We start from the raw sequence: 19781 nt of genomic DNA, 5'->3' as shown, positions 1-19781 counted from the left end.
AAACCCATCTGCCGTGAAAAATTCTTGCATTTCTGAAAAACGCAAACTTCGAGGAACACAACACCATCGCTACGCATCGCGGGGGGAGGTATCATTCATAAAACAAACATTAACATTTCAATCCTTGCCCGCGAACAAGGAAGCGCATCCCCAGAACTGCTCAACACCGAGGTCACCTGGAGCCTTCCAGGTGTCGTCCTCAAAGGAGAAGATGGCAGACTTGGAGCCGGCCTTGGAGACAATGGAGTCGATGGCAGCCTTCTGCTGGGAGTAGCCAGGAATGGCCTGACCGTTGGCGTTACCAGCCGAAGGCCAGCCGGTCTCGAGGTTGTAGGCCTCCATTCCATTGCAAGCCTTGGAGAGAGATGCCATCTCGCTGACAACAAAGTCACCGGAGCCGGAGGCGGAGAAACCACCGTTGAAGAAGGGGTGGATGTTGGCAGCGACAACGTCAATGACTGGGCAGAGAGTATCGGCGTTCTCAATGATGACGGCGACAGTGTCGGTAGTGGTGATGGGACCGGTGTAACCAGCAGCCTTGAACTTGGACCTCATCTCGGTGATAAGAGCAGCCAAAGCGGATGCGGTGGTGAATCCAGCAAAGACGGCCTCGTTTCCGGCAACGACCATCTCAACCATGCTCCACTTGTCCTTGCCCCAGGTGGTGAGAGTGTTGATCTGCTCGTGGGTGTCCTCGCAGATGCCCTTCTCGTCAATGTACACACCGAGGATCATCTTGAGGCCCTCGGCCTCGCAAGCAGCACCGACATTCTGTGGACCAGAGCAGTCCGTCGCGTAGATGCGGACAGTGGTGAAGCCCTTGGACTTGATGGCCTGGATGTCCTTCAGAACGGCACCGGCGGACTTGCAAGAACCATCTTGAGCGTAAGGGGTGTAGGTCATGGCCCACTGGTCGCCATTGGGCTTGATTCCGGCATAGCTGGTAATGTCCTTGACGGCATCAACGACGTTGTCAAGCAGTGACTTGGCCTTGGTAGAGGGAGCTGGCACCGCAGCGTATGTTGTTGGAGATGGAGCAGCATAGGTGCTGGGMTTGGCCTCCTTCTTTGAGGATGAAGAGGGCGCGGCGTAGGTGCTGGGCTTGACCTCCTTCTTCTCCGAGGAAGTCGATGTCGAGTAGACAGGGGGAGGCGCAACACTGCTCGTGGTGGTGGGAGCAGCGTGGGTGGTGGAAGTGGAAGATTCCGAGGTTGACGATGGAACTACGGGCCACACAATGGTGGGCTCGCCGTACCAGGTCGTCGTGTAGGTGGAGTAGGAGGCAACGCAGGCCGAAGTCGAGTTGACGGCCTCGGATGGCTTGGCATGGTAGTCGACATGCTTCTTGTGCAAGTTGGCGTGGGCAGCGTGGACGCTGCCAGCCTGGACGGAAGCGACCAAGCCCGAGGCGAGGAGCGCAGCGTTGAAGAGACCCATTATTGTATGAAGATACTGACTGATAGACCGCTGAAAGAGTGAAGCGGACTGTCGATTAAAGCGAATGGACGTGGGTCGTTCGAAGCGTACGCGCGTGTCGTCGTTACAGCGAAGAGCAGCGACGAAGCGGGCGCCCACCTACATTTTGATTCCTTTCGGCCACTTGGATTCGCGCGAAATGATCACGTTGGACAATTGTTAGGCTCTGCCGCTATCGATGTTTGTGGCGATAAGTTTAATGAGGCCGTTCATGAAATGCATGGGGAAAGGTTCGGCAGGAGCGGGCGCTCCRCTATTTGGGTAGCGCTCATTGGGTGAATCCTCCCGCACAGGCCCAATCCACGCTCATGCGCAAATTGCTATAGCAGATCTGCATCGAGGATGATGAGAGGAGTTAACGCTTTTGTCCTCTGCACCGATGGGAAACTCACGGAAGAGTCGACCTGACAACCAAAAACGTGAGAAGGGTGACCAAATCTCTTCGATTGCCCATCCGTTATCAGAGATCCTCACCTCGGAGTTGAGGACTTCACACCCGCAAGACATTTCTGCAATCTTGTCGCTTGTGACGGCTCCATCCTTCACAGGATCYCCTAGGTTATTTATGCAGCGCCTTGCCGCCGCCGCCACTTCTGGACTACTCCACCGTGCGTGCCCTCGATGCGAAGATGGGCTCTTGGCGGCACAGCGGGTCTTCAAGGAGCGAGCGGCAATAATGCGCACCAGTCGCGAATCATCAGTGCACTTTCAAAAATCTCATGACTCCTGGCGCTTCACGCCCCCTGGATGTGCTGCCAGATGAGGCTTTTTCTGCTCCAGGAGGATTTATAAATGTTCAAAGGTATCGCCTGCCCGGATCCGATGCTAGGAACTGCTGTTGCGTTCGGCTTCATGAACACTTTGAAGTCCGATCTGTATCATCAAGACCAGCCTTGCTCTGAACCGCGTTAAGGCATGGTTTGCCTGTCGCGCGACCGCAATGGCTATATCGAGTCTGGTCTGGGGGTGATGGTTCCTAAGACTTCAGTCTCACATCCTCTTTCACACGGATGTAGATCTCCCACTCTACATCGTCGATTTTCTTCTTCCAAGTCAGCATGTCATGTCATGGTATGTCGCTATGTTACAGGTCTCCCGCGACTGACAGGAACAGTGCCCTGGCTTGWCTCGCGTTGGCGAAGGACTGCGCTGTTCATTCCGTCATCTTGACCAATGGCGCATCAATGCTGTTGTGCATGTATCTCATTCATTATTGCAAGTCAAGGGAGCGCTGAAGGGAGTGCGGCGGGACAGTACTCGAACCTCTTAGGTCTTCGATATCTCTAGCAATAGGACTGCAGAACGGCAATTCCAATTGAAGAACAGAGCACTCATCCTAAATACATGTCCTCTCGTCTCGGCAAAAGATGCTAGGGATGTGGTCTTCGAGATAGTATCAAACAAGTTTACCGTGAGTTCCACCGCGAAGAAAGGGAGTCTGTAAGGACCAAGCTCGTGAAAGCTATACCGCATCGCACTGTGCATGCAATTGTTATCTCATCGGACCACTTCATGATCTTCAGCTGCCTTACGCGGTTGCACAATTGGCGTAAATCTGCCTAGCTGGCAGTACTCTAAGATATGCATCTGATCGAGATAGAACGTAAAAGCTTTGCTACCATTAATCGCAATACGAACTCCTTGTATACAGTCCACATCCCAACAGTCGCGATATCTTCAGCGAATCTCAAGCCGGATCCGATCTTTCTCTCGCAAAACTGATTAGCAAGGTGTCAGTCAATCACTCACTCACTCGACACTCAGCGTTGGCACTAGGACCAGCAAAAGCGAAATTTCGCGGGACCAAAGCATTACGTTTTAACGAGGGAAAACAATGGCAAAAAAGAGTCGATAAACACATGAAAAAATCCCGTTCGTTTTGAGACCTTCTCGAAGACGAAAAAAACGATTTCCTCCGGGCAGGCTTGAACTGCCAACCTCCCGATCACTAGCCATTGCTGGCATAACAGTCGAACGCGCTAGCCAATTGCGCCACGGAGGAAGAACTGAGCGTAAATGCTTATTGTTGGAGAGGTCGGCGGCGAGAAAATTTATATCAGCTCAAATTTTGAGGCCGCAGTAACGCCGACGGCGACAACTCGAAAGAGCTTCCTTTGCTCGAGGTCTTTCGAGCTTCTCGATCTAACATTCGCTCCTACACTTGTCTGCTATCAAAAGCTAGGCACCAGGCATCCTTTATCAATAGTTCAAGACGAATCCCTATATGAGTCCCGAAATTGAAGTCGAGGCAACTTCTGTCTGACAGATGCATAAAAGTCAGAAGGACCGCCAACAAAACGTGTTCACGCGTCTTCGTTCTCAACTTACAACTTGCTCTGTATGTTACTCGACCATCACCTATTTGAGGATACCCGATTTCTCTTAAGATGTTTCGAGCCTGCTACGAGCACTGCGGAGACTACAGTAACACTGAAAAGATCCCCTTCGACGAAGAAAAGCGACRGGAAGGCGAAGCTCTACCTCCATCGCGAGTTATTATCAAGAAGCAACCCTTACAAAGCGAGATATGCCATGCAGTCGACAACATAGCACAAGATAAGTAGGGTGAATGGACGTCTTCCGTGCCTTTATCAGGTCCATGTGCCGACCCGCGACTGTCTATGGATGAGTCTAGTCCAATTGGACTCCCGTTGAATAAGACAGATTCTCAAAAAAAATCATTGCGGCGAGTCATCAAGCGCCAACGTAGATCTATCTCTATGAGAAGTCGTAACTAGTAGGCCTAGTACGAGGATGTGTGATGATAAGCTGCAGTAGGTGTTGCACTGCACTCCAAAAGGACTTCACGCAAGGAGAGACCAATCTGGTACCACTCATTCCGTTTCACCAACACGGAGCGACAATGCGACACATACAAGCGGGAGCTGCTGGTCATCGTGCGGTGCGCCTGGAAGTCCCGGCACATGMTGGACGTCACCGAGGTCTCAACCATCTACACCGATTAGAAGCCACTTGTAGGGTTCATGAATTCAGATAAGGTACCCACGAGGACATTTTCTTCCGTTGGGTGCAAAAGCTCCGCATGTTGAATGCTGGGATGGAGTGGATTCCTGGCAAGAAGAACGCAGCAGCGGACGGACTTTCAAGGACCATTTTCGATTTCGACGACGACAGATAGCCTTCGACATTTCGGGTACACTGCTGGAGTTAGACGTTCGGATAAAAGAACAGAATGTGATTCAGGTCGATGTCTCTGGCGATGAGAGGGAACCTGATGACAAGGCCCGTGGAGCATATAACGGAAATACTAGAACCGAAGATCGGTTCCGGCATCGAGATACTATAAGTGGCCTGTTCTTCTGTTCGGAGGCTTTAATAACATCCTGTAGGTCATGCCTGACATCTGCTATCACACTGCTACAAGCTCTCGTAAAACAATCGGAAGCCCAGACACAAGACCAAGGAGCCAGAGGGAGGCTTCGTGGCAGCCATAGTGATCTGTGGCTCACATCTGAAATCGACAACGATCTTACCCAGAAGATCAAAGCTGGCGTTGCAAATACGACTTCGTCCGAGCAGCCAGAACGAATCTACTTGCCTACTGTGAACCAGCTCATGTCTGAGTATGATTGTGAAGAGCTGGAGGAACAGACGAAGACCACAATGTCCAAGTTTTTCACAGAAACTCTGGTGGAGCTTATCGTTCGTTCTATTTCGAAGCGATCGATAAGTTCTGGCCTCTGGTCTCGTCCAAGAATTTTGTGCTCTTGCAGTGACTGCCAATGACTCAACGCCTTTCTACGCAGCTCAACTGAGTGGGTTGGTCGATTCCCGCTGATTAAGATGAGGCGTCTTCACATCTATCAGAAGCTAGATAGGTCTCGGCAATTCTGTACCCATGAGACCGAACATTACGGTAGACCTCAGACATTGGTAGTGACAAAAATTGACATGGAGCTCGTATGGCTTCAGCTTAGACTGCTCGGGCTCGAAATATCGTCGCGAAGCTGCATGGACTTCCTGAAGACTTGCTCAAGCGGGCTGTAGGCGAGAAGTCCGACCGCATATCGAACTTGTGGGATGTAATGAGCGATTGGAAGAAGGCGCCGATGGGTCTGCAAGCCACAGTTGCAGGATCTGCAGCTGAGTGTTGTAGTGAACGTGACTGCTGGAGATACGACGAAGCTCAAGGGGGGGGGGGGGGGGGAATTGATAGAAATAATGCAGCCTGCGTCGAAAAAGAGGGCACCTGTGGAAGTCATTGAACTCTGCGATTTTAACATAAAAGTCATCTCAATCAAATGGAGGCTATGTATTAGCAACCGATTGGGCATGCCGAATGCTCGTCTTGCCGTGGAATGCTTCGGGCATGCAGCAGAACAAAGGGCAATCTTGAGATCGTCTTCTTCGAGGTCTCGCTACCTGTCCATAGACCGAGCGAAAAAGTTTAGGGTAATTCAAGATTTTCTATAGAATTTTAGGTCGAGGCTCAACTGCTCATAACATTATCATACCGGCACATCGTGGGAGGGTACACATTTCATGGTGACTAGCGAGTGTAGGTATTGCGAATTCCATCCTGTTGTTGTTGGCGTAATTGAGAATAGTCGAAGGATCCTCTAAGACCAGTATCAATCAGGGCATGTTTCAAACCAGCAGATGGCCCGTTGGTTTGGATTTTGTTGAATTGAGTATAGATAGACGGAGGATCATATAACTCGCCAGTTATGCAGCAGGATATGGTTGGATTCAAGAACATCACTAAATGCGTGCGTGTAGCTAGGAACACAAAAATTCCTTCGGCTACGAAATTCATATATCAGTTCACGACCCAATCACGCAGCTCAATACGGATTTTTCCTCATATTTCTTACTTCATCCAGTTTTCCAACACAATAAAAGCGAAAGATAGGTTCCAACTGCTAAGATGTCCGTCTACTAAATCGTCACTTTCAACGCTCTTCCTGGAGCTAATGAGGAGAGTCTCCCTGCTGTAAGCCATCCCTCTAGTCCCCTGATCATCGGTCATTGAAGGATCCTAGGCTCCTAGATCATGACTGTTTTGGGATACTTGACTGAATACCGCAAATGCAGTCTCTCGTGGTTCACCTCATTTAAGCTCTTCTGTAAGAGGTTAGCTCCGTTGCCTCTGCCCACTCGTTTCTGCTATTTTCGAAAAGCTTACTTGTGAAAAGTCGACAACTCAACCACACAGAAGGAAGTTCCAGTCTTCTACGCCTCGACGTCAAGTACTTGTACAAAGGGACCTCACTATTATCGGGCTTTAGCTCGTGCCAACCCCTGACTTACCATCGTAGAACTCCGCGCACGAACCCGAGGTATTATCAAAGCGGAAGTGCTTTTAAAAGGTATGTGGTCCGATCTCGCCAGCGGCGAAGCATAGCTGACCGACGAAATCTACGATTCGCACCCTCGCTGACACCATTCTCCAATCTTGTTTGCTTTCACAAAGGTTCTTCCGAGCAAAATGCCAACGATGAATGGACACCACTCGATCATCTGCGTATTCAAATCCACTTCCAATCTATCATATTCCGGCGTCGATGAGAACTGCATCCTCTAGTCGGGGGCGTGGAAGAGGAAATCCAGGGGCGACCATCAGAGTTGCAGGACTTGGATACTAGACTTTACCATCGCCGTCAGGCCTGATGATGGATGGGGACGTGTTCCATATCACGAGAGACTGCAAGTCGCCACTTGGATTTTGCAGCTCAACCTCAAGATACGCGCTTCTTTTCCGCGTTGGAGTTTTCCGACAAGCCGTATCTCTTGCCTCGTCTGGGCTGGACTTCCCGCTCACTACGTCTTCGATGACGATTTTGACGGATCGGCGGGCATTCTGGGGAGCCGTGTGTGTCGTGTCGAAGATTAGAGATGGTGTTGCATGGGCTACTAGAAGCCTTGTACAAACATTGGGTCGATTTTGGAGCCCTCGCACAGGGACATGGCGAGCACTATCCGGATGAAGCATGACAGCTTCGAGATAGACGGCGGCTTTGGGATGCCCGGCTCAACTGCTGAATGTCCGCCAAGAGGCGAGGTTTTAGATGTAGTTTGTGCCCCGTTTGAGCGGCTGTGTATGCCTCGTCCGCGATGGGGTCATTGGAWTAGAACTGCCACCTGGCTAGGGCGACAGATGGTTCTTTTCGTCAGTTCCATTATTTTAATCCAGGATCTATCGTCATTGCGATTGCGAGGGAATCTCTCATTGGAGTTTGAATGCCATTCTCGGCTTGCAGTTTGGAAAATTGAGGCTACAAGCACAGACTGTAGAGGCCATTGGAGAATGTGCATCTTGTTCCCTGTTCCTTGGAAGACGCCGCACATACTAGTATGTACGGAATCCGTGCCATCGAGTGTCCGGACCTATGCCAGATAATGGTCTATACCTAGGAGGATTTTGCAATCAATGCATGTCACGTTAGACTTGATCTGAGATTCAAGCAATGGTTTCCTCTCTGATACCAGCCATGTCCGTTTGACCTGAGCCTTGTATGATGGCGAGCTGTTACTGGAGCCCTGCTCGCAGGCATAACATCATATGTCTGCCATTTCTTGCTGTCCCTCATCGTCTCTCGTTCTTGCCATGTCCATTCAGTCGCCTTCAACCGGAATCATCTCCATGCAAGGCTTCGGCATGCTGTCATGCTCCTTTGTCAGCGAGTATCGCTCAAGTTCATGTCGGCTGGCAACGGGAGAAAGCAATAGGGGTGAAGTTGGTTTGTTTGTCCATGGTCTCCAATCCAAAACAAAAGTGGTGGGACAAGGCCCCAATTCGATGACCCCAGACTTCACCCTCAGACCACCTTGCAAGTCAATAACCACCTCCGCATGCATGTATGTACACTCCGTGGCAAACGTCATTACGAGGTCTCAATACACCTCCCAAGGCCCTTCGGAGAGCTTGCATCCAGAATGAAAGGCATTCTTGCCAGACATGGGCCTCTTTCCATTCGGCCCGCTCGAGGTAATACATACGGCTTCGGTCCAGGCCCGGCGGCCGATGGTGCCACGTCCATTGTCGAGCCCAGCGTAGTGCGAGTACCTCACTTGAGTAACCAGTAAGTCACAAAGCCATGAAGTAACATCGTTCGAGAAGACAGAATTGCTGGGGCCAGCTGAATTCACATCAAATTACGTAGGGCTCGAATCCTTCACATGCTGCGAGCGTGGGAGGACATGACGGGTGCTAGACCGAAAGAGGCAAAATTGAACATGGGAGGATCCTTGTGCTATGCGCGATTTATCAACCACAGACACGGCACGACTATCGCCTATACACTTTAACACGGCGTCCGCCACGTGCCAGCCACATGGTAGCGACGGCCACGACGTTGCTAATTTTCTCGGACAATTTACACACTCACAGGGATTACGTTGGTGTATTTGTGGTGAAGATTTTTTGCTTATCCGACATACGCAACTACCTTACCTCTCTCTTCCCGCAGAGTTTATATGCTTGCTTCTCTTTACCATGCTCATCGCATCATCGACTACGCACCGTACTTGGGCTTTCTTTGCACTCCGCAACTCGACATGGCCGGCCCGAATGATCCTAAGCAGACGTCTGACGTCTTCACCAGTACAGGCTTCACCAGTGGGATTGAGGAAGGCATTGTGAGAAAGCCCATCATCCAATGTTTTGTTTGGAATAACTTTGCTAACATAATGWGTGCGATTTGGTAAGGTCTTCAGCCGTACCCGAACCAGAGCTGATCCTTTCAGTCGTACCCTTGCCTCGAGGATCCCCGATGCGGACGACGCTGTAGCATCCGGTCTACGGCGTCCGACGGACGTGAAACATGCTCAGGTCTTTAAAGGCTCGCAGTTGCTGTTTCTGGCCTACCAGAGTATTGGTGTCATCTACGGTGATATCGGCACATCGCCCTTGTAGGCCAGACCCCTGAACACAAGAGCTGTAGCATGATTCAGAAATGTCTCGTATTACACGGGCCTTCGTTTCCTACCTTGCTCTTCTCACAGATATCGCCAACGTCTTTGCTTATCGGATGTAGGTATGTCTTCTCCAGCGTCTTCGGGGATGAAGCCCCTTCCAAAGAGGATCTCATTGGTGTACTGTCTTTGATCATTTGGAGTTTGATCATGATGGTCACTGTAAAGTATGTGTTTGTGATCCTCAGCGCCGACAACGAAGGAGAAGGCGGGACATTTTCCTGCTACAGTCTACTCTCCCGATATTCTCGAATTGTTCATAGGGACCCTCGCGAAGAGCAGCTTGTAAGTTTCCCTTTCCAGCTTCCAGAGCGCAAGATCCGTGGAGTACCCGTATTTGAGTGCGTATGGTGCTCTGTGGGGAGTTTGGGATACTTTTGGTTGTTGGCCGACGAACTAGACAAATATTGACGTGTCTTGTAGGTGGATATCCAGCGATATGAAACCAACGACATGCGACCGTCGAATTTGAGAGTCAGAAACTTTATGGAAAGAAGCGGGTTCTTCAAAGGATTGTTGAAGGCGATTGGCGTGCTCGCTGTTTCAATGGTACGCAATGCCCATACTTGATGAGGGCGAGACTCAGTATTCTTTTACCTCCCTCGCATTTCTCTCCCGCCTCCAGCTGTATTGGGCATCGCTGATCCTTTTGATCTTCACTGCAGGTCATAGCAGATGGAGTACTTACTCCGGCTCAATCGATTCTGGGAGCTGTAAGTAGAGTGTCAAGACATAGGTCCCACTACTTGATGAACACGTTCACCAGGGAGACACTTTCAACAACTGCTGACATGTCTGCTCTGCGCTTGTAGGTACAGGGTCTCGAGGTCGTAGTGCCGGACATATCAAACGGAACCGTGGTGGGAACTACGTGTGGAATTATCGTTCTTCTATTCGCAGTCCAACCGTTCGGTACAGCCAAGATCGGAGCTACATTCGCCCCCGTGGTCATTCTATGGCTTGGCATGCTGGCTGGATTCGGGATATACAACCTGGTCCACTACGATGCCAGCGTCTTTGTGGCTTTCAATCCAGGCGAGGCTTTCTCCTACCTCATACGACATAAGGAGCCTGGATGGCACTCTCTGAGCGGRGTTCTGCTTGCATTTACAGGGGTTGAGGCTCTCTTCGCGGACTTGGGCGCCTTTTCCAAGCGAGCTATTCAAGTCAGTTGGCTGGGATGGTGTTTGCCTTGTTTGTTGCTGGCGTACATCGGTCAAGCTGCATACCTTTCTGTGCACCCTGAGGTCTGTTGTGCCACTTTTTGAAAACTCCAGGACCGATTTGGAAACTAACAAATCTGAAAGGCCTACGCGTATCCGGTGTTCAGCACAGCTCCCCCTGGATGTAAGATCCCTGCCTTGGTGGTCGCCGTACTAGCAGCTATTGYGGCATCCCAGGCGATCACTACTGCAACATTCCAACTTCTCAGGTAAGCCCACCAAAATTTGGCTCGAAGCTTTACTAACCCATTAATAGTCAAATCATTAAGTACGGCCAAAGATTAATACAGACCATGCTGTCTTCTGACACAACGACAGGCTTTCTTACTTTCCTCAAATCGAGATCAAGCATACGAGCAAAATGTGAGGCTCATAGGGCGGAGATTGCGCTTGGCCAATCTCGACGGCCAAATTCTACCATTCTACCTCTTACAGTATCATGCTGACTGCAAATAGATTTCACAACCAACTCTACGTACCTCTTGCCAACTATCTGCTCATGATTGGAGCAGTGGCGGTCACGGCTGTGTACCGGAACACTACAGTATGTCTTCAATTACAAACCCTCTTGGGCTCTTGGGGAGAAGTCTGTCAGTGAGCTAACGTGTCTAGCGTCTCGGAAATGCTTACGGAGTGTGCGTTATGTTTGTCACCTTCTTTGGTAAGATTTGCTGCCTCTGTCCCGAATGCATGTTGCCAAGAATCCATTCATTCATCTCGTGGAAAAGATGTCTTGGCGAAAGCTTTGTACCCCTTKCACCCCCTTCTCACAATCTTCTGCCGCAACGCTAACACCATCCACCTACTCCCAGATACTTGCATGATAACCCTAGTAGCGCTTATAATTTGGCGCATACGACCAATCTACGTCGTCATCCCAGCTCTAACCATCGCCGCCATGGACGGCGCATTTCTTTCCGCCGCCCTCACCAAAGTTCCCCACGGAGCCTGGTTCACAATTGCTCTGGCAGCGGTTCTTGCATGTGTCTTCATCCTGTGGAGATTCGGCAAAGAGCAGCAATGGGCCGCGGAAAAGGAGGATCGTATTCCGCTTTCGCAATTTGTGGAGCTTAATGCTGGTGGGGAATACCCCCTGGCTGCTATTAATGGCCAACAAGGAGGAGGAGAAGTCTTGTCGCGGAGTCGTGGACTCTCTGTCTTCTTTGATAAGGGGGGTATTAACACACCTCAGGTCTTCAGCCAATATATTAATAAGCTTGTAAGTGATATCTCCAGGCGGGAGCTTGCGTGCGCAACGGAAAGAGTTGCATACCATGCTTGGAACAGATTCCCTCTGCGAGAAGACTGAAGATGAACTAACACTTATCTTCAAATTACAGGTAGCAGCTCCAGAAATCGTCGTCTTCTTCCACCTGCGGCCCCTTGAGTATCCCACGATTCCAGCATCCGAGAGGYTCGTGGTCTCTCAAATAAAATCTCTCACAAACTGCTACAGGTAAGCATCACCAAATAACGAACGATCATTTTATCATCTTCACAAAAATCCTGCCTTCCACTCATCACAGCTTACTCATAAAATCAACAGAATTGTCTGTCGACACGGATACATGGACGAAGTAATAACACCAGACCTGGCCTCAGTAATCTACTTCCACCTACGAACCTACCTAGCCGACAAAATCCGACCAGCATGCACCGACGACCCCCGTCCCGGCGAACTCTCCTCCACATCAACAGTCGTAAACGGCGAGCTAGGAGATTTCCCCGAGAAACAACAACCCACCGTCGCTGGAAATGCTACTGGCGCTGAGGAGGAGATCTGGAGGGATGATTCCCCCATCTCATTACTGGAATCTGCGTATAGACATAGAGTACTTTATATTGTGGGCAAACAAGAGATGTATATTCAACGAGGAGGGCGTTCGATTTGGAGGTGGTTGGTTCTGAAGATTTTTTTGTTTTTGAGGGAGAATTCTAGGGGGAAAGTGCAGAATTTAAAGGTTCCTACGGATCGATTGGTGGAGATTGGGTTTGTGAAGGATATTTAGCTTGAGAGGCAAGGCATAAAGGTAAATCAGTCAGCGATTGTGACACTCCAATCATCTCGAAGCCTGGGACCAGAGCTGGGAAGCCATGCGGGCTGGATGAGTCAGGCCTGAAATGCTCATGCTGTGTAGAGAGTCATATGAATGGCTATTATCGACGTCGCAGGGGAACCACAGCATTGTGGAAAAACAGACATGATCGAAGCACCTCGCCTTCCAACATGGCCAGTTCACGACGCTGATTCCATCTCCGTCTGCTTCGAATCGACCCCTTTCTTCTTGCCATCTCCCTCCATCATCTTAGTGGCCCCCTCCATACTATCCTTCAAAATCCTCTCAATCGCCTCCACAGCTTGAATCTGACGTCTCTGCCCCTTTCGAGCCTCGACCTCATTAGCAATCGTCTGCTTCCACTTCTTCTTCGAAAACTCCGGCTGCATAATCTTATAGGCTTCAATAACCGGATCAAAAAGAGCCTTGGTACTCGTCTTCTCTAAATTTCTCACAATGTCCGCTTGATCTTGTGTATCCTGTGGGGTTCCCAAAGCGGCGAGAACCAATTCTCGAAATTTCTCATCGAATGTCTTGGCGGGATCATTGTCGTCGTTGTTGTAGTTCTTCGCGTCGGGAGATGCTCGGGCGTCTTCGGTGGTGAATCTGCCGTTGTTCTGTGGGAGCTTGTAACGGGATAGGCGAGTGAGGTCGCTTATGTTGCTCGCTGGTGAATGTCTCTCTCTATGAGACCTTTCGGAATCAACCACGCTCGAGGGGGAAAAGGGGCTTAAATAGTAGCATCTAAAAGTTTGCTTCGTTATGAAAGTGCAAACGCATACCTACTTTACCGTACATAATGGACGATCGTTGTAGTTTTGACCTTGGATTTGCTTTTGAAAGCATTTTAGAATTGAAGAGCCAGCGTAATAGCAAGCGGTGAGGCGCCTAGAGTAGCCCGATTGATATCCAGCTCGACACTGGATATAGTGTATTTATGAATAAAACTATGCCCCGTCAGCGTTCAAAAAACCCCATCATATAGTAGTAGTAGCTTCTAGCGGGACATACCCTCTGCTCGGGGGTTACTCTTCCTCGCAAAACTAAGGCGCCATCTAAATCATCATCATTCTTACCCAATAGTCGATATCCTCTTCTGACATAACAAGTTGCGCGCCAAATTCATTGGGTTTGGGGTCATAAAATTCGCATGAGCCTGAGCTACAGACAAAGTGTAGGCCACGCCCTTTGACCCTACCGGCGAGCTGTAGGCGACTGGGTCTTCCGCAGTAGCATTCGGGATTATCAGCATGAATGCCACGTGTGTCGTCGAAAGTGATGAAGTTATCGCAACGCGTGCAGACCAGGTATGGACGGCCAGCGTTGCCATTTTCGTTCTCCTGTCTGACAATACGTCTGGCAATTGCGCTATCGCGGGCACAACACCTCCGACAGCTTCGTCCTGGGGGAGGCTTGCGGGTGCGGGTGCGGCCATGTTGGTGATGTAGGGCCTACCGTGACCATTCTTGTCTGTGGTCCGATGAGATGGATGGAGAGTCTGTAGGAGAGTAAGGCCGTGCTTGGACTTGATAGACGCAGGAGCGGGGTTTTTTTTTTTTTTTTTTTGCGATCTACTTTCCGACGAACAGAGAGCGAATGAATCCGTCTATATGCTGTCTGTCTGTCTATCTGACAGTGAGCGACGAAGCATCGCGATGGACATCACGATCACGATAGAGTTCCTGAATCTACAAGGTTACTACAACCATGCCTGTACAGATGACCATCAGCTTTTCCGATCTTCGAGCTCGTAGGCCCTGCGAAGTGGACGAACAGTCGACCCCATCATCAAAGCTGTACAGAGTGTGGCCCGCATACAGGAATCACGCTAAAGAGACAGGGAGGTTTTCATCCAATATGCGCACTCATTCTGTCGAAAATTGACGCGGATTGGATCGGACTTCCCGCTCAGATTTCCGTATGCACGACTGGGGCTGTAGTTCTTACCTGCGACATGGATGGTGCTGTAGTCGCAGTMAAGTCTGTGTCCTGGCGGTCCATCTGGAAAAAGTGACTTTGTCGATGCGAACGAATCTCCTGATTTCCATATGCCACCGTGGAGCTGTTCATACGCCGTCATATACGATGGGAGTGCTTGAGATGGAGCTACTTGTCCCACGCTGTAGCGAGACCGCCTGATGGAATAACCATCGCTCTACCCTTCAGTCGAAAAGGACGCCGGCGGTGCAACATGCACTTCCCAATACTTGGAGGTTTTCGGATCCATCTTTTCCTTCTGAAGATCCGTTCGAGTATCACTGCCATACTGTTCATGCGTGACACCAACATCCAGTACGCCTCGACGGCTACCGTTCCGAAGGAAAGTGAGGAAATCCATACTGACTCGCACGTACTCCCTCAGTCCCTCTTTGACGTTGATTGTTGCCCCGGTCGTCCAGGAGWGGAGTAAAGGTTCAATCAAAGGAGCATCTGTGACGCTTGGATGGGATGTTTTCAAACTTGTCATGAACCACGTGGCGCCAGTGCGCTCGAGCACGGMTTGGGCAATGTCCTTGACGGTGTCGAAGTGAGGTCTTCCAAAGAATAAAGAGTAGGTTTTCGACCATGATTGGGAGTGGACGATGAGTAGAGGAACGTCGATGTCGGGATTCAGTCGTCCAGATGATTTACCGGGATCGAGAATGATGCCGCCGACTGCTGGGTTGTCCCAGCGTTTTCCGGTCGTTTTGTTGGCGCTCTTCAAGGCCTGCATTGCTCCTGTCGCTCCGAAAGAATGACCAGCAATAATCAAATGGGAGAAGTCTAGTCGGTTTTCGAAGGCTGGCAAGTTTTGGCCTTCTTTACGGTAGTTCTTGTCAAACACTCCACGGCCTTTGCCGGCATGTAGAGCTCGCAGAACCGATACCGTCTCTTCGATTTCAGCATCTCGGAATGCTAGTTTTTGAAATCTCCAGTCATCGTTGGATACCTCATCTCCGGGGCCGCTCGGCTTGAGTTGGTCAGCTCGAAAGAGAAGGACGTCTTTCTTCTGGTTATTGGGAAGGTGAACGGTAGAGCCTGGACCTACACATTTGGAGCAAGTTTCAGCGAACAGAATGATCACAAAGGCTGTTAAATATAGTACTTACAGCTTCCATCTCTATGCTCAATTGCCGCAACGACAACTCCACGACTTGCAAGTTCTCCTGAGAAAGGCAATCAGTCGGTGCGATAATTGCGAATGGAGAATACTCACCAACGAGAGCAGTATAGTCGGTTCTCGATGATACGTCGCCGTGACTTAGTACGACCATCGGCAAGCGTGACAGCTCATCTTCATTGACGGAGGACTGTACCAGAGGTACATCCACATCTGCGGGAATCGTTATACTACTAGCGAGGCCCCACAGCATGAAGGTGAACAGCGGCCTCGAGATGAAGTTGTCGAAATGAGCTGCGATGGCATACCCTCTCGCAATAAGACTGATGGGCTTCGGAAACCACTTGTGATGCGGATGTACACTCCTGACTCCTTTCGCGGCGGGATAATACAAGGTGAAAAGGACAGTGTCAAGTTGGAAGGCCGGTTTGCTGTCTTTGAGAAAGACAGCATCGGAGATCTTTCGTGGTTCTTGCACAGGCACTTCAATATCGACGGCGCCAACACGATATCTGGGAGAGTTGGACAGTCAGTACGTTTCGTCGACAGGAGGACTTCTAAGCAGGAGGAGGAATTTAAAAGCCCTTCGTTGCTGTGAAATCTCGCTTCGTCTTTCGGCCTCACTTACGGTCCGGTGTAAGCTGGAAGTCTCGAAGCAAATAGAGGCGACCCGACAATGTAACAATAGAGGACATAAAGCGCCACGAGGGAGAACAGTAGGTAGCCTATCGTGAATCGTGGTCGAAGCAATTGTACGCTCCGCTCCCAGAATGAAGATTGGCCTTCTAGCCATCGAGGTCGAAGTGAGTCCATGTTGCCGTTGGCTTTGTTGAATAATCTCCTAGTCCAGGGCGGAGTCTGCTGTAACCACCGTGGCAATGATGTACCGTTGATCCCGTCTGCTTCGTATGTTGTTTCCAGTAAAGGAAGAGGCTCGTCCGGGTCATCCGCGTCTTCCAATCTTTCGTCTTCGTAGCGGGTCAACTCGAAGCTGTCATTAGCTATACTCGATGGCATCATTCGCCGGTGATTATTGATCCATAGTGCGATGGACCAGGGCTGGTTAAGGTACGAGGTGAAACGATTGAACCATGGATGTTTGACATCGTGGCGAGAGGAGATGAATCGAAGGATGACGTCATATTTGAATGCCTCAGGCGTCAGCGGAATATGACAGTTCTGTCTTGTCCCAGGCATAGATGAGGTTGACAAGTTGGTAATGTGCAAATGGATATTTCAATTGCAATATGTACTYAAGAAAGATAAGACGAACGCTTCGTAAAATCTTTAATCGTCATCAATAGCGCGATACTGTACATCGCTGCAATAGTCCTCCTCGTTCAACTCGACCTTTTTTATACCATCTACTGGCCCTTGTAAGACCGGCCAGGAAGTTCCCTAAAGGCCTCGTTGTTGAACTTGCTGAGCTGTGGGCAGTTCAATCCCGAAAGCTGTGGACCCAAATTCTTGCTCAGGAAGTCGAGCGTCTTGCCAAGAGGCTCGATCAATRGGAAGGCAGCGTCGGAGAGACCGGCCTGAGTAGCCTGGAGCATGAAGCAGGAGAGGTTGTTGCCCTCGGCGAGTGAAGGACCGTTGAAGACTCCGCCTGTGAGATCTCCGAGGTCGGCACCGACGAAAGAGTTGACTTGGCCGGCGTTGCCACCAAATCGGATGATACCAGGGTACCTGTGAGGTGAAGAAGGTTAGTGATGCTCGATACTGCCGGATCCAAAGGTGGAAGTCGGCGAAGCGAGGGAGTCTGTTTTGAACATCCCGCCTGAAACCTCTACTCCCCGCGGGTTGTACATACATTCTGTCGTTGATGACGGTGTCCACGTTTGTGTCCTGGAATCAAGGTGTTAGCGGTGCACCAAGTAATGTAGGGCCGGTGGGAGGGCCATATAGAGGCGCAAAGTCGAGCCCCCTTTTGGCCCTCCCGATCGGAAAACTTACAACTGTGTTCATTGGCTGCGACGTAGGGCGCTTGTACCAGTTCTCGGGAATAGCCTCTTGGCCCCGGTGGTGGACGAAGTTGCCAGGCTCGCCAGTAACAGCGAAGAAAGTCTTGAGAACATCACCGTGAAGGTCACCACCCTTGTTGGCCTCGGAGCGGTTGGACATGAAGTGAACCACGAAGTTGTGGGCGTCTGGAGCGACCAGTCCACTGAAGGGAGCTGRGAAGTAGTAGGGGTTGTTCTGGATGGAGTAGTCGGCGGTGTACTTGGCCTGAGCAGCAGCCTTGTCGTGGGTGAGACCGTCCTCGCCGAGTAGGCTGTAGAGGTGCTCCCACTTGTGCATCTCGAAGGCGCCGACGTTGCCATTGTGAAGGTAGGCATCTCCCTGTTTGAAGCGTTAGTCATGGGGAGGGGAACGGTGGGTGGGTTTTCTCTTACCCTCACGATCGAGGCATCACCCTCATATCTGTTGTGTGTGCCAACAATACCAGTTGGTCGTCCCAACAGGCTAAGAGCGCCGTCATATCCTCCACCAATGCTCCACGTTCCAGCAACTGGGTCGCCGGAGATGGCAATGGCAATAGCTGCCAATATCAATGACAGCTCGGGAGACATGCTGTAGGCGGCACCAAGACCGTCGATTGCTGCATCGATGGTTAGAACCCGTACATCCCATATCAAGCTTCAGATCCATCTCGAAACTCACTCTGCTGAATCGTAGCGATACCGTTACGAGGCAAGAAGGCGTGGTTTGACGCGGCGTTCAATCCAGGACACTGACCACGGGCATCGCTTGCCTTTGGTGACTGGAACTCATGCCCGCTGCCTGAAGTGACATCTACGTACTGATCCTCGGCGTTGAACACGGTACACCTGCATGAGAACAAACATGAGCGCTGATTCATCGAAATATCAAGCTGCATTCCAACTCACTTTCCGTGGGAACCGCAGTTGTCGCGGTCGGTTGTGAATGCGGGAGCACCGACAACAGGGTAGGTGACACGCTTGGCCATCTGTCCTGAGACGGCCTCCATAACTTGAGGGTACGCTGAAGCCAACGGCAGAGCCGCGGCGAGATACTGGATAGTGTTCTTCATTGTTGTAGTGTTGATACCGTGAAGAGGGTAGGGATTTGAGACAGTCACGAAGCAGTCTTTATCTTTCCTCATATACTGTTCCCTCGCTGACCTCAATGATCAACTGGTGGCGTTCTGAATCTCTTGGTTATAGCCACGCCTGCTGTTTTACCGAACGCATTAGGAATGGTTAGAGTGGAGGACGTGCGGTAGCGCATCTCGTGGCTTGGGGCTTGACATTAACCTCTTTTCGATTGGCAGGCAGCTCCTGAGACAAATTCAGCCTTCTCGTCGGCGCTGCTCAAACAGAAGTTTGACCGACGCCATCGCCAGGCCATTTTGCAGCTCCTCAAGCTCGAAGAGGAGAGTGCGAAGCCTGCCTGGTCACTCACTACATAGAAGCAGCTGCGGGAAGGCCAGATTCTCGCCTAATGGGCACTAAGCCTTACAGACCGTTGCCATCGAAATTCGTAGGCCTGATCGATCGATGTACTGGTATTGGTATCCGCAGCGCGTGAGAACAGTTGGGGTACTCAAGAAAGCCCTGCAGTAGGTGGCGGCTTTCGATTCGGTGCCTATACAGCTGTGTATACCACTCCAGACCAATGGTTGCGAAGCGATTTCCAACAACCAGCTTGAAAGATGACGCTGGGCGGTTCAAAGGACCACCGGATTCAGGCCAAACCGCGTTTTGCCGGAAGATCAGTTGCCTCTTTGGGAAGTGGGTGGGTGAAGACCCCGCTTCTCCACATTCCCGAAGCCCTGATCTGCAGACACGAGAGAAAAGGGATGTTTGCCGGGGGTTTCCCTTTGCTGCAACGTGACGACAAGGTTAATCAGATTCTTGGGATTCATCGCTCTGCCTTGTGAAGACTTGACGGATGATCCATCGTCATGCGAATCGTTCAAGTATATGGAGTTCACGTGTCGAACTGCATAGTGTTCTTGAATCATGTCCT

The 19781-nt window shown here is 50.6% G+C and overlaps 5 protein-coding genes and 1 non-coding gene; 1 reads left to right on the top strand and 5 right to left on the bottom strand.

Moving 5' to 3' along the window:
* Window positions 1–117: 117 nt before the first annotated feature.
* RCC_03478 (uncharacterized protein) lies at window positions 118–1437 on the bottom strand (the record flags this gene model as incomplete). Its single annotated transcript, XM_023768764.1, has 1 exon — window positions 118–1437. The coding sequence occupies one exon, from the start codon at window positions 1435–1437 to the stop codon at window positions 118–120; it is 1320 nt and encodes a 439-aa protein (XP_023624532.1).
* Window positions 1438–3386: 1949 nt separating this feature from the next.
* tRNA lies at window positions 3387–3478 on the bottom strand. One transcript is given in 2 exon segments: window positions 3387–3422; window positions 3441–3478. It is a non-coding gene; the product is annotated as a tRNA-Asn (tRNA).
* A 5516-nt stretch (window positions 3479–8994) lies between these two features.
* RCC_03477 (related to K+ transporter) lies at window positions 8995–12643 on the top strand (the record flags this gene model as incomplete). XM_023768763.1 has 14 exons in its annotated part: window positions 8995–9075; window positions 9146–9348; window positions 9474–9696; window positions 9835–9960; window positions 10077–10124; window positions 10224–10658; window positions 10719–10843; window positions 10891–10902; window positions 10953–10997; window positions 11091–11178; window positions 11247–11295; window positions 11447–11853; window positions 11975–12090; window positions 12181–12643. 14 exons carry the CDS (start codon window positions 8995–8997, stop codon window positions 12641–12643), a joined length of 2421 nt encoding a protein of 806 aa, XP_023624531.1.
* A 227-nt stretch (window positions 12644–12870) lies between these two features.
* Window positions 12871–13489, bottom strand: RCC_03476 (uncharacterized protein; the record flags this gene model as incomplete). XM_023768762.1 has 2 exons in its annotated part: window positions 12871–13358; window positions 13474–13489. 2 exons carry the CDS (start codon window positions 13487–13489, stop codon window positions 12871–12873), a joined length of 504 nt encoding a protein of 167 aa, XP_023624530.1.
* Window positions 13490–14846: 1357 nt separating this feature from the next.
* Window positions 14847–16604, bottom strand: RCC_03475 (related to acetylhydrolase; the record flags this gene model as incomplete). XM_023768761.1 has 4 exons in its annotated part: window positions 14847–15715; window positions 15781–15837; window positions 15888–16303; window positions 16420–16604. 4 exons carry the CDS (start codon window positions 16602–16604, stop codon window positions 14847–14849), a joined length of 1527 nt encoding a protein of 508 aa, XP_023624529.1.
* A 551-nt stretch (window positions 16605–17155) lies between these two features.
* On the bottom strand, window positions 17156–18843 carry RCC_03474 (related to oxidase; the record flags this gene model as incomplete). XM_023768760.1 has 6 exons in its annotated part: window positions 17156–17477; window positions 17602–17636; window positions 17745–18131; window positions 18185–18390; window positions 18453–18619; window positions 18680–18843. 6 exons carry the CDS (start codon window positions 18841–18843, stop codon window positions 17156–17158), a joined length of 1281 nt encoding a protein of 426 aa, XP_023624528.1.
* Window positions 18844–19781: the final 938 nt, after the last annotated feature.

This window comes from Ramularia collo-cygni (assembly GCF_900074925.1).
Source record: "Ramularia collo-cygni strain URUG2 genome assembly, contig: RCC_scaffold04, whole genome shotgun sequence".
Taxonomy (NCBI): domain Eukaryota; kingdom Fungi; phylum Ascomycota; class Dothideomycetes; order Mycosphaerellales; family Mycosphaerellaceae; genus Ramularia; species Ramularia collo-cygni.
The sequence above is the reverse complement of the archived record's forward strand: the minus strand, read 5'-3'. Positions and strand labels throughout refer to the sequence as shown.